The sequence below is a fragment of the Gambusia affinis genome, linkage group LG08 (genome assembly GCF_019740435.1).
Source record: "Gambusia affinis linkage group LG08, SWU_Gaff_1.0, whole genome shotgun sequence".
Lineage (NCBI taxonomy): Eukaryota > Metazoa > Chordata > Actinopteri > Cyprinodontiformes > Poeciliidae > Gambusia > Gambusia affinis.
This window is the reverse complement of record NC_057875.1, coordinates 18,741,241-18,755,205: the sequence shown is the minus strand read 5'-3', so window position 1 is coordinate 18,755,205 and position 13,965 is coordinate 18,741,241. Positions and strand designations below refer to the sequence as shown.

Below are 13,965 nucleotides of genomic sequence, written 5' to 3'. Positions count from 1 at the left end.
AATATGACTACCTGGAAAATAATTTGAACAAACAACTAAAATTAACATTTTAGATAGTTTTTTACAGACTCACTGAAAGTGAGATTTATGTTGCCAGTGACCACTGCTGCCCATCGTCACCCTCTTTAGAGGTCCTCTCTGAATTGAAGCCTTCAGTACAGAGACAAACCCCCCCAAAAAACAAAGAAAAGGATAAATTGAAAAGGAAAGTTTTGACAGGTGTACATTTGACAGGTTTAGCAGAGATTTTCGACATCTGAGAATGTGTTGGAGAATTTTTCCTGTCAGCTCTGGAAACATTTTGTCTTTTGTGTGGAGCTGTGAGTCTGTGACAAATCAACAGGTACCAAGTTTGAGAATGGTTCCTATAATGTTTATCCAGATTTGCTTTATTCCAGCCACAAGTGAATGTATTTAGTGTCTTTAGTTTAATTCCATATTCAGTCATTTTATTTATTCACATTATTGTTGTACATACAGTAAATATTTAAAATGTCATTACAAATAGTCCAGGTTTGACATTTTGCTATGTGCTTGAAGAATTTTGTTTGAACCGAGAGCATCTTCCAGCAGTGACGGTCTGCAGGACCCGGCATAACGGTTGGCATTATTGTTAGTAAAGCCTACATACGAATAAAAAATTATTGCAGTCACAAAATTAAGCAAAAATAGGGGGCCAATAACACTTTTTTTTAGTTTTACTCACAAATTTGTCTAATGATAATAGCAGCCTGAAGATGATTTGAAATAATAAAGCCTGATTTGGAAAGAAAAAAGCAAAAACACAATCAATCTCTAAGCTCTTTTTCACACAGCTTGAAACAACCAAGAAAAAAAATAAAACATTCATAAACTACAACATGAGAATCTTAGTTCAGACCAAACAAAACAGAGCATTTTCCCTATGCTGCGACAACACAACTATTCTCCAATCTACCGACTCTCAGACCTAAAAACATGCTTCTTTTCTAATGTCTCGTTGACAGAAATAAAGGCATTCAGAATGTGCAAATGCTTCTTACATAACGAGTCAAGAAAACAGGGTTTTCTGTTCTTTGAATTAGCCACAGTGTTGAGGCAGCCTGCAGAAGAGTGGACATTTATTCAGACAAACTGAAGACAACTGCCAACAACAGGCGATGTGATTTGGCTGGATGTCTGCGAAGAGGCTTTCATAGAAAAACCCTCAGAGCCACAGGAAAGCGTTAGCTTAATTAATCTTACTGTAATACCAAACAAAAGCCAACTTTTCAGATTGAAAACACTAAATAAACCACAGCCCCATATTTCCAACCGCACATTTAAGTCTCTAATACAATTACTCTTCATGTAACGAGTGTTTAGGGAATGTGGGTGGCATAATGCTGTGTACTTCATGTTGCCAACGGTATTCACTCATACATCCATACTGTTGAATTCAGACATTCACTTCCCTCATTTCCATTTCCACAAAATCCAGCAGCTTCATGGAAGAATGGGTCACTCTTGGGACGTTTGTGAATTTCAGAATGATGTAGGATGCCACCTGTGCATCAAGTCCCGCCGTCAAGCATCCTTGTTAAGCAACCAGTTCTTAGTGGTATGATGAAGCGTAAGCGATTGCCAATCAGTGATGAAGGAGTAGGTCATCTAAAATTATTAAAAGGTGTTCATAGGAAGCCACATTGCATAGAGAGCTTCAGGGAATGGGGCTCAATGGGTGTGCAGATTTACCTCACCAAGTGCAACGCAAAGCATCAGACCCAGTAGCATATAAGGATTTAAAGAAGTAATGCTTTGTCCTCCGGGATGAAGAGTCACGTAGCATTTCTCTGGTTTCTGCTGCTACAATAATCACACATGTCTGAACATGCTTGCTACTTCCACCGTTTGTAGTTGTACTTTTAATCTGGCGAAGCTTAACCTGTGGCTTTAGCAGGTGCATGCTCAAAGAGGGATTATTTATACAATTATTTTATTATTTTTATGCAGCTACCAACAGATGACACATAAAGGAGAATGGGGCCAAGCTATGAAAATTTAAAGCAACGATGGAAAGCCCTGCAGGAGCTGACCTTTCACCTGTAAAGAGTAAAAATGTTGTGCTACGGATATAATAAACAACTAAAGAAGAAATGTTGGCTTCAGAGAAAGATGAACCCGACTCCTGGGAGCAGATCAGGTCTGGTTTTAGGTTTCAGAAATAATGAGAAGAGTGAAGGAGATCCCTTTCTTTTTCTCTCTATTACAATCTACAACGGAAAATTACCACTTAAAAAAGTTCATGTTCACGCATTCTTTTGTTTACGCTCAAAACTGGATGTAGCTAAAAGATTTATCTCTTAATCCAGGAATGAGGTTGGAATCTTGGTGTTTTTTTTGACATCATTTAAAAACTGGGTTTGCATGCCATGATTAAAAACTGAACTGTGTTTTAAATTGCCACGGCTAGATTTTATTGTAAAAATCACTGCTGTTTCTCCCTGGGTAATATTTTGTTTTTTAAATTTTGCTTTCACATTTTTAAGACTGAAATGGTTATTTTTTTAGAACTTGATAAAGGAAATGCTTCTATCTCTCCTCTCGCTTAGGTTTGCATTAAGACAGGAGGAAAGGAAAAAAAAATCATCTGGTTCAAATTCATATAATTCACTCCAAATTAAATTTTAATCCAAATGTAATAAAATAAGAGATTCTTTTGGTGTATCTCTCCAACTACATCTCCATTCTTACCTGCTCAGTTGCTATTTTTCTCCTCCAGTGCTGTTCTCTCCATCCACATGCCACACTATGTATGAATATTTCAGGGGCTTATTCATGCCTCAATAGGTGTGTGTGCACCCTGAAACTGACAAGAGGCCTGCAGGGACGTTTCAGTGTGTATATGCGCACATTCATGCTCATAAGGAACGTTGGACAGTAAATCTGTGTACAATCCAAGACTTCAGGTTATGTTGACATGGTGCCAAGGCTTTTTAAAACTCAGAGTTTAAAGCTCAGAGCCTCATCAGGGAACAGTTTATGCAAAAGAAAATTATTCGGTTAATTTTTTTTCTCCTCTTCCGCTCAGTATGAGCCAAAAGAACAAGAAGTATAATGAACTGGGTTTCTCATAAAATAATAATAATAATAAAAAGAAAATGAGTCAAGGATGGGGGATACTGAAACTTTCCAAGACTTCCTCTCATTACGGAGCATTGAGACAGAATGGAGTGGAGAAGAGACGAACTGCGAGAGGAGATTTCACACTCGACGCCGACCGAGCCAGGCAAGTCTGATTACAAGAGCTCTGAGCCTGCCGTAAATAATTGCCTTATCTGTTATCGTCATATTGGGGATGCACAGAGATTTCACCTCACGTTACTTGCATGGATTTGATCACCTCACTTGAAAATTAAACAGCCAATTTGTGGCCAGGAACAACAGGAAGCAGAGCAAAGCTGGGAAAAAGAGCATGATTTTGAACTCTAGTATCATCTACATTGTTCAAAATATGCCTGCATTAAATATGGTAAATAGTTAACTGCAAGCTTTTATCACCCTGACATGAATAAATGGTCGAATGGCTTTTTTGCTTTTTGTTACTTAAAATAAACAGCGTACAGTACGTATTCAACATCAGGTAAAGTACAGAGTAGATAAAAAATTAAAACAACAATTAATGAATTAATAGTCAACAAATTCAGAAATTACAATATCAGAATTGTGATCACATTGCCAAAAGTTCAGGCAAGGATTAGCATATCCTCCCTGTGCATTCCTGGGTTTTAAACAAAAAACAAAACAAAATAACAGACAGAAAGTGCAAATTTCTGATCCTGATCAATGTGCACTGCAAGGAAAATGACTGACGGCTATAGTGGCAAAACATTTTGTGACCGAAGAGGAGCTGTTCCAAATCAGGAAACCCATAAAAAAACAAATTGAATAAGACGAGACAGAAATAAAAGCTCCATGTCAATGGAGAAATGTTCCACTCAAACCTTCATTTAATGAAGATAGACCAAAGAAACATTTAAATCCTGACCGAACTACAGCTTCTGACTCTTGGTTAAAAAAGAAGCATCACATTAAAACACGAACCCTCTTTGCTTAAATGTTGAAATTTCGAAGATTTCTTCCACAATAAAATATGCAAATTAGAGAAACGAAGATGCACTTTCAAGTCTGAAAGCAGTGACCTCCAAACCCCCAGATGCCACCATAAAAACTTGCTGCAAGGTGCTGCTCTAACTGGTTTCATCAAGAGTATTGCTCAGATGATGCAAATCAGAATGACTGAAGTTAAAAAGGCAAAAAGCTTTTGCAGGAAAATGGATTAAATGTTCGTGTTGCTGTAAGAAATGTTCCTTTCGGTTGGTGAACTACGTCCAATCAAATTCTCATGGATTCCACTTTTGTCTTGCCTTCAAGGTCTACAGCTTTAGTTTGGAACGTATGGCTGCTGGAAAAAATAAAAAATAAATTAAACCTGTTTTACTGGAAAAAAGGACTCTGTAGACATCAAACTCAGTCACATATCGGTATTATCAAGGTTTTAGAGAGAAAAGATTAAAAACGACTCCTGCAGAAAACTCTTCTTCTGTCACATTGACCAACTTTGGTTACAAATTGAAATCTTTCAGGTCATTATATCTCTGGGGTGAGTTTCTTTTCTATAGTTTTTTGCCATCCGTCGTCTATTTTCACATCTAATTTGTAGTAATGCATTTAAACTGTGTATTTACTAACAATCATGTGTGACTCCTCAACCATGCACTTCATAGCTTTAAATAATTATTAGAGGGGATAAAAGTTGAGACTGAAAAAGCTTTAATTATGGGGTCCAGCTTTGGTGCTCCTTTTCTCTCCATGCTGCGTTTCTCTTTGGGGAAACATTTTTAATTAATATTCTCTCTCTTCTTCTCTCTTCTCTTCTCCCTCCATCTCTCTCCACCTCACTTGTGTGTCACAATTCAGATTTATGTGGCTGACCTGCTGCTGCTCTCCAGGTAAACACATCCACTGGGAAATCATCAGAATGTGTGCGCCCCTTGAGTTACATTTCCAACCCACCGGCATCAAACTCTGATCCATAAATTGCTCCTAATTGGAGCAAACTCATCAGGCAGAAATTGCCAGTGATGATCTGGGTTGAGCTTTGACTTAATGTGCTCATTTCCCAGATAAATTTCACCAACCCGACTGCCAGATTGAAACTTAGAGCCACAACTATTGCTCAGAGATCATTTTACAAATTCAACATGCCCAAACCTTGGTTGTGGAAACGTGAAGACAGAGTTCTCCAACTCCAGTCCCCCTAAGCCACCGCTCTCCTACACAGCTGAGTCATATTAAAGGGCTTGTTACCAGTTAAATGACTGCTGATGACGAGGGAATTCAATCATTTGATCCGAGTGTGTTTGAGCAGGAACGCGTCTAAATGTTGCAGGACATTAGCTTTAGAGGAGTAGGAGACCGTCGGGCTAAGAGTCTGGTTGCATCTTCACTATATATTTTCTGCTCACTGATTCTCTCTCTGTCTTTTTCTCCTCAAAGCTGCACCCTTTTTCCGATCAGCCACCTGTCCTTTCCAGTAATCAATTTCTCCTCATTTCCTTTCACTTCCTGCTGCCGTTTTACTGTTGTCTCTGTTCCATGCTGGTCCGTGTCATGTATTACGTCTCTCTTATTTTCCTCGTTATAACTTCTCGACTCATCTCCAGTGGCTATTTGCGCTTGGTTCCTTTAACTAAAACCTTCCAAACTACTGTGGAGCATGACACGACCTGGTCTAATGTCTGCGCCGCTTCCTGAAAAATCAAAGTGATTTCCCCGTTTGGGCTGCAATGTCAGACCCGACTGGTCACTGCTGCTCCCTGACGCACTCAGCCGAGACTCAGCTGGCAGCTGTGTGAAAGAGACCTGACCATATTAGACATTAAATATTAAGGCGATCAAGGCAAACAGCTCAGTTTATAAAGAAGAACAATTCTCCCGGTTGTAAAGTTGAGTGAAAGCTTTTGAAAGCCTTTTAAGCTCTAGCAGTCCTTCCTAAATGAATTATCAATAAGTGATAAGCATGCTTTTTGGGAAGATCTCTGCTGACCAGTCACACTGAGGCTGATGTATGTTTTTGTTTTTGTTTTGCCATGGATGAGCTGCCACTGAAGCTACCAGACTCCTCCACATCACACCCAGGAGCCAAATATGACATCTTTATGATATTGGACCCATATGACCTCAGCATACAAATTCAGGAAATACTCAAAAAAAGGGAACTTACATTCTAATACTCAAAGTAGGTTGTGCACTATGATCTTGGCTCACCTTAAGGGACTTTTCCAAAATCCCTGCAGACCATCCACATCCTAGATTATGTTTAATGCTGTTGTTTTGCCTTAGTCCAGTTTAAAGGTGGTTTTTTCATTCATATAATGAAAATGTAGCAGGAAGAAAGCAAGTCAAAGGGTACCCACGATCCATGCAGTGTGTAACTTTTCAGCTTTAAATCGAGAAAAGATTATTTTAATTTTATAAGCATAGTATTCACTTAACTAATGGGTGTATATAACTGATAAATCATTTTTACAAAATCATTCAAACAGGCTAGGTTCAATAAATTTCCTACGTAATCAGCACAGAAAAAAAAGAGAGACATGAATTGTAAATTACATGTAGAAATGACACTGATGCGGCACAGCAAACACGGCAAAGCATCAACAAAACAAAACAAACAAAGGAACAACACTGACCGTTTCATATGAGAGAACAATCAAGTCATCTGGTGAGTACAAAGACAAACACAGTGTGAACATCAGGTGCCTCAAATGAACTGTATCTAATGAGATGCGTCCCAGCTGGCGGTGAAGTGAGCTGGGGGATCTGTGCGGGAACGAGGGGCTTCACCTTGGAAAGTTGCCAAGATGTCTGAAGGATGAGGAATAAAGAGCAGACACATGAAAGCCTGCAGCTGGCCGAGAAACAGGCGGCGGATAAGAGGAGTAATGTAAAACCGGAGCTGATCGATGCAGATAACATGCAACCAGAACACTGAGAAGTTCTTGCACTAACATTGACTAAGAGGGTTGCATCTAAATGGACTTTCAATGCAATCTGAAAAAATAAAAAAAGATAATAAAAAATGAAGAATTAAATTCTTCATTTTTTCAAGAATTTAGTTTCAGGAGCTGTCAAGCAGTAAAGTATGAACACAAAGAAAAGAAACAGTACAAGTAAATTATGTTTTGCTTTCAAATAATATCAATTTAAAATTAGTGTCAGCTAAGACAACATTTCCTTTGGTAGACTGGAGCAAAATATGGTCAGAAATATTTAAAATAAACTTTAATACTTAGACTGGACTGAAAGTTTGATGAATTTGTTTTTTAAGTTAAAGGTTTTGAACGTGAACCGGCTTACATAAAACCCTTCAAGTAAACACCAAGAAGCCACATAAAAATGCTCAAATTTCACATCAACTTGTTACTTCGGACCTGATTTATGCACAAGCATAAATCCTAAAGTTTTCCTGACAGAGAGACAGATTTGCACAGGGGAAAACCTGAAAGTTATGTCTGGAATAAAGTTGTGGATCTGGTTGCAGATTAAAGACGAATGTAGAGATTTAATACCTCAGTCCTCGTGACACCAGTTTTGATTTTAGGTTACAGTCTCATCTGTTGTGTTATTTATGTTCACAGCAACAATATTTGCATCCCTCTCACTAGAATGATCAAAAGAATCAGTGAAGCATTGTCCTAACCTCCTGCATTTGATTCTGGAAGTGCAGCAGGAAATTTAGTTTGATACTTATTAACTGTGTGGCTGCTCCTCAGCTCTCTACTCTACGATTGCGAATAGCCACATGTATTCCTTTATTTTGCCTTCATTTACTTTTACCTTGCTTTTCTGCTTGTACATGCAGAGACACAATTTACGTATGTTCTTTCGAACTTTCCACACATTAAATTAAAAAGCGGTGTGGGTTTAGTTATGAGTGCAAAAGTTGATGCCTCTACTCACTCAGCTAGAATAGAGATGTTCTCTCTTCACCAGTAACATTGAGCCTTTAAAAAAAAAAAATATATCCTTTACTGTTTAATGTGTTTTTTTCTTGAAAATAACAACTTCAGTAAGATTTGACTGTAATAAAAATCAAAGAAAGAATCCTTTAGATAGCCATTTCACTCTGACGGATGCTTTGTGAACAGGACATATCAATGTGCAAAACACTAAGTTTGTTTAATACTGATAAGATTCCCATCTTAGCAGAGAAACAATACTTTTGCCGTTAATTTGCTTAAAGTTGCCCTTGTTCCTAAATACCATCAGAGTTGGAAACATATACCATCACTTCCCACCAACAATCCTTTTATTTGAGGTGAAGCACTGATGTGTATTTACAATTTTAGAGAGATGTGCCCACGTTGTAGCCAGAAATACAGCTAAATTACGAGAGCTATTTTGTTAAACAGAGCTTTTTCTTCCTCAGCAGCTTGCTCTGAGACAACCACCTGCCAGCTGGCGCCCAGCCGACTTGTCAACGAGACCTGGAGTGACCTTACATGCACGGGGGTGGTGAAACAAGAAAGTGAAGGCAGCTTGCGTCTTTGTACAAATATCCCTGCCGCCGCAGTCAGCAGGCAGCAGGGAAACGGTTACGAGAATGTCAGCGTGCAAGCTGTGATGGAGTGTGGCTTCATAAGATCCGGGGCATGTAAGGCGTGATCACACAGGTATTCACCAGCCACATCTGGTCACATAATGCCAACCCAGCCCCAGCGGGGACTGGAACTGATCCAGCTTCACGTTCTGTCAGAGTCACAGCATGTGACTGATTAATGAACCAGCACGCTGTCAAAACGTAGCACTTGCACTCAATAAATGGCATACATGCGGCACCTAGCTTTAGCTTCAGCAGAGATCCAGCGCACTGAAAAGCTTTTAACTCTGCGCCGCTGCTTTTATCCAACTGCCATGAGTTTGGTTATTATACAAAGTAACATCGACAGCTGGTAAATGGAAACAGAAAACAACAAATATGTCCAGTTTAGAAATACCATTGTTGCGCATGGAGCCTGCAGTGCATTAGCTGGTATAACATAAACCCATTGTGCCTGATGGGCTGGTATTTATGCATTAAAACGGCTAAGCACATAGTAAAATATAGAGATGAGCTAAATGATGCTATAACTCATTACATAGCATACAGTCCTCTGCACATTGTTTGCATGTCTGATAAAGATGCATAAAAAGATAATAATGCTGAAAAGATAATCAACTATTATCTTTTTCAGCAACATCATAATCTCAGACCAAAAAAAATCTAAAAACCCAAACATCCAGCATGAATAAAAACCTGAGAGTAGGAAAAATAACAATATTTGTACAAAGCTACTGGTGCAGCAACAACCCAAGCAATTCCTGAAGTAAACATAACCAAATCGTTTCTGTTAACGGTCCAATTGGATCGGCTCCAATTTCCTCAATTTCGTGTGACCTTGATCTTTTCACTGTTTTTTATCAGCATCCAGAGAGGTCTGAAAATTAGCCATTGTCCCCTTTTTTCTGCTTTTTGTGGGTTGATTGATAAACCTTGTTGTGCAAGATTTGTTTGTTTTTAAAATCTGAAAAATGAAGACTGAAGGAACTCATGGATTGTAATTTAGCTTATTAATTTAACCGTCTGAACAGCAATACCTTAAGCTTTTCGATTTTATTCGAGAGCACTTCCTTCTGTGCAGCTAAGATAAGTTTGTGTTGTTTCATGAGGATTGGTCAGTGTTTGTCAGTAAAATAAGATTGAACCAGAACATTGAAGATCGACCCATTTCTGTTAGCAGCTCCTCAAATGAATGTGCCATGGAAAAGTTGCAAATCCTTGACATTTTAGTATTAAGTACTTTATTAAAGTGCTAAATGTGGAAGAGCAAAACCCAAATGTGCAATGCACTAATTTATTGGCAAACGTGAAACCAGAAGACCTTGTGAAAAGTAATGACATGTTTATTTTTGCTTCCACACTGTAGAGATTCATGCATTAGTAAGGAGGACTCACTCAATACAATGACAGATGTGCTCTGTGTGTGAATGGATGTGGGCGTAAAAAGTGTATTTTTACACGTCTGCCAAATGCTTCAAAAGAGTGACGGCTTTCAAGCACCAAAATGTTGTCCAACCATCTCAGCAAACATGCGTTCAAATTGTACATCGAATGAATCTAATAATGTTATTATGAAAGGCGTTTTAAACCATGAAGAGAAGAGATAAGAGTTCTCTTTCTTATCTGGTAAGATAAGAAAGAGAACGTGGGTTTGAAATGTGCCATTGCACAAGAGTCCTTTGCAACAATGGGGACAATACAGTCAGCTAGAAGGTCATTCCAGCCTCTTCACTTCTCTCTTATGTACTCTTTATTACAGATTTAATTACCAGATTAACAAAGTCATGGAAGTGAAAAGTATAGTTAAAATAGCAACATAGAGGGATCAGGGTAACAGATTTCTGCAGCAGCAGAACCAGAAAATTAGGCTCACTGAGACATTCATATTCAAATTTAGCTCAGTTTTTGCTCCAAAAAAAGAGGAAATGTTCACAGCTAAATCTGTACAGGGAGTTAAAAGACCAACTGCGACTTGAAATGACTCCAAGAAAAGGCAATGAGACTCACAGCTGTGTCAAAGCTTCTTTAGAAGGAGCACACTCTAAATGTAGACATGTTGTTTCTGTTCTGGCTTAATCTCAACCTCAGTCTCTGCTGCAAGAAAAACCGATTCTGAAATTAAATAGAAGCATCAGGGAAAAATGATGAAAAGAAAGGCTGAGGAAGGCCAGTTCTGTGCTAAAATGTCCTTTCGACCCAATGCAACTAATGATATGATTTGATTGAACGACACTTTGCTGTTGTTGCACCAGAGCTTTTCCATTTTAGGACAATAATGGGTTTTCTATGCTATTCTATTCTATTTTGCCTTATATAATGTAAAATTCTTCCAAATCTACAGGAAACGTTTGTGTTCTCTCACAGAACAAAAATAAACTTCTTTTGGAATAAGTAATGTTACGGCCCCCAGCTTGTCTCTTTCTTCCTCGCCGGGTTTGGAGCGAGACCTTCTGCCTGAGCTGGTGGTTGGCTTGATGGCTCCCTGCTGCCAGACATTCACCACAGGATTCCTCTCCTCCCTCACAAGATCCCCATTTGGTTTGGCTTGTGTCTTATGGTTTGTTAGCTTTGTTTTGGCTTTTACTTACTGTATTTGGTTTTCCATGAATTTTTGATCAACCCAAATTTGGTTTTTCATATTAGATAATATTTTTCAGGTTTTATTTCTGTGGTATACTTTATGTTACTCCACCAAACAAGCCTGGAGGTAACAGTAAGTAAAATAGCGAATAGTGATTTAAAAAAAAATCTTAATAGACAGGAACAATCAAATTGACTTTTTTAATCCTAAGGGATTGAAAACAGAGTTGTTAAATATGAAATCATATGTTTACATACATAGTATGGTACTTTAAAGCAGCCAATTAGATTTCACCTTTTTCTGTTTGAAATTGGGCTTCTGTCTCTTTAAGAAGCTCCTGCTCTCACCAGTACTCTGCCTTCAGGAAGTCATTAACATTTCACATCTCCATTAAGCATTTAACAACATTCATACCAGCAAGCTACTTCATGGAAAGAGGGATCGTGATATTTGGAAACTTTTTCTATAACCTGATGAAACCACAATGACTGCTTGGTGGAAAAAAAAAATAAATAATGAAAGGAACCAAACAAGTTATTTAACTTAAATTTCTTTTACAAATTTAAAAGAAATTTAAAAGAAACAAAAAAATTTAAAAATAAATTAAAAGTTAACTTAGGGCAGAGATAGAAGAGGAAATGGGGAAACCACTGACCTTAGCAAACAGCGCCCCCTTGGCTGCCAGTGCGTCCTCTCCTCTCCCGTTGGGGTAGCACTCATACCGAGCATCCAGGATAGGGTAGCGACTGGCTAGCAACAGGCCACTGTTCAAAAACTTAAACCTGGAACAGCAGCCTTTCCATCCGTATCGACCAACGTCGCTCAGCACATAGGGGAAGTAGCGATGAAGCTGACGTCGAAGTCTCGTTGTTGCTCCGTGGTCAAAAACTTCCTGTAGAGCTAGAAAATCCAAGTTGGCAGGGAAAAAGGCAGAGATCTCATGGTCAAACGTCTCATCTCCATGACGACGTTTCCTTCCAGGTCTCTTGAAGATGGACGTGCGTGGTACGTGAGAGAGGGTGTTATTGGAGGATATCCCTACTGCCGTGTCGCCTCCATGGTAACGAGTGAGGGATTCGCGAGAGGCAGTCATGCTGCCTGTGTCTACTCCTGCCAGATCTCGATGGTTTCCAGTCTCAGTCTCCTCCTCCTGTGGGTCCGGTTCTGGGGCACTGATGCTGATCTGAACCCCTGAGGTGTGAAGCGGACACTCTGTGGAGGGCTTTTTCTGTGCTACCTCCCCGTGCATGGGGCAGTCATGATGGCCAGAGTCATTCTGACCTTCTGTGGAATGCATTGGGCAGTCAGTGGCATCGCTTGAGGGGTGGATGGGACAGTCTGAGCTGTTGGTAGTTCCAGCCAGATGGAGGGGGCAATCTGCTGTGTTGTCTGATCCATCATGGTGAACGGGGCAATTGGTAAAACTCTGGTCTTCTGAAGGTGGGTGAACAGGGCAGTCGGCGGTATCCGAGGGGTGAACAGGGCACTCTGTGACAGGCTCTATTTCAGTTTCAGCTGGGCCATTGGTGGTGTGGACTTGTTCTGGACGCTGGTCCAGAGAGGAGGTGCGACGGAAACCAGTGGCAAGACTGCTGAAGGATACCGCACTGAATAACAGAATGAAAAGAGAGACAATTTAAAGGTCCTTACAACCAGCTCAGAAAACTAACCCCCAAGTCAACTTTCATTCCTGATAAACTGTCTAAAGGTAATTTAGGGTTGTATCTTTATGTTTCTGTGCGAATTTTGATATTTTTGTACAGTTGGTTTAGTTCGGCATTACTTTGCCTAAAACCTAAAACGGTTCTTAGACAGTTGAATTTTCCTTTTGGCTGCAGCTGTATGGCTTGGTGCAACTTTGCGACAACCCTGCATTTGGGAATAAAAGCACTGCAGGAGAGGCTAATGGCCACTCTAGCTACTTGCTCAAGACATTTAGGCTGCAGCCGAGCTGCAGAGTGTGGGCGCCATGAAAGTCTCCAAAAACAGAAAAAGAATTGCTAGATTTATTAGTAGTAGGTGTTTTGAACATAAAGTCACTGGAAGAGTCTGAAAAATCTGTATACGTTGACAACAGTGCTTCTTTCGCCTTTATCCCACTTCATCTCCACACTCAGCTGTGCCTGACTGTTGAGATGTCTTTGCCAGAGGAGGGGTTTAGTTACACTTTAAATGTTTTTCAAAATAACACAAAAATAAAATCAAACCACCCATCCGTCCACGGATGGACTCATCCATCCAAAAAAAAAATGTATTCAAGACTTTTCTGATTTGAGAAAAGCATGAATTTTAACCTTTATATGGATAAGAACTCTGAATGTATAACAATAATATCTGCAATGCACAAAACCTTTGCAGAAGTAGAGTCCACTCACCTGATGGATGTGTTGGTTGGCGAGTCGATGTATATTTTAATCTGGGGCCGACTCGCACCATTGCGGATTCTCTTGCCCAGCTCGCGTGCTCTTCTCTGGGTGTCTGATAAGTTATTGAACCGGGCCAGGGAGTCTGGGAGGAGACAAACATTGGCACTGCAGAAACAGAAGCTCCTGCCTTGTGGCCTCCATTCTCCTGTCCCAGCGCCACCTGGTTGACCTTGCTCTGCCTGGTTCTTGTCTGGTCTGGATACAAAGAAGATGCCCCCCCACCCAAATTCAAAAGTCTGAAAAACATTTTGGAAATCAGCTGCTTTCGTTTTGCTGAGGGAGAAAGATGTTAAGAATACGAGGGTCAGCAGAAATTTGAAAGAATTTGACTTGAA

At 39.6% G+C, this 13,965-nt stretch overlaps 1 protein-coding gene across 2 annotated transcripts in view; it reads right to left on the bottom strand.

Annotated features, from left to right (window-relative positions):
• smpd3 (sphingomyelin phosphodiesterase 3) overlaps window positions 1-13,965 on the bottom strand; it is a 63,416-nt gene that overhangs the window by 17,248 nt on the left and 32,203 nt on the right. For both annotated transcript variants that reach the window (XM_044124822.1, XM_044124820.1), the window contains 2 exons: window positions 13,580-13,825; window positions 11,860-12,811 (listed from right to left, as the gene is read on the bottom strand). In XM_044124822.1, coding sequence (XP_043980757.1) covers window positions 11,860-12,811; window positions 13,580-13,825 — 1,198 coding nt within the window. The remainder of the gene's footprint in view (window positions 1-11,859; window positions 12,812-13,579; window positions 13,826-13,965) is intronic.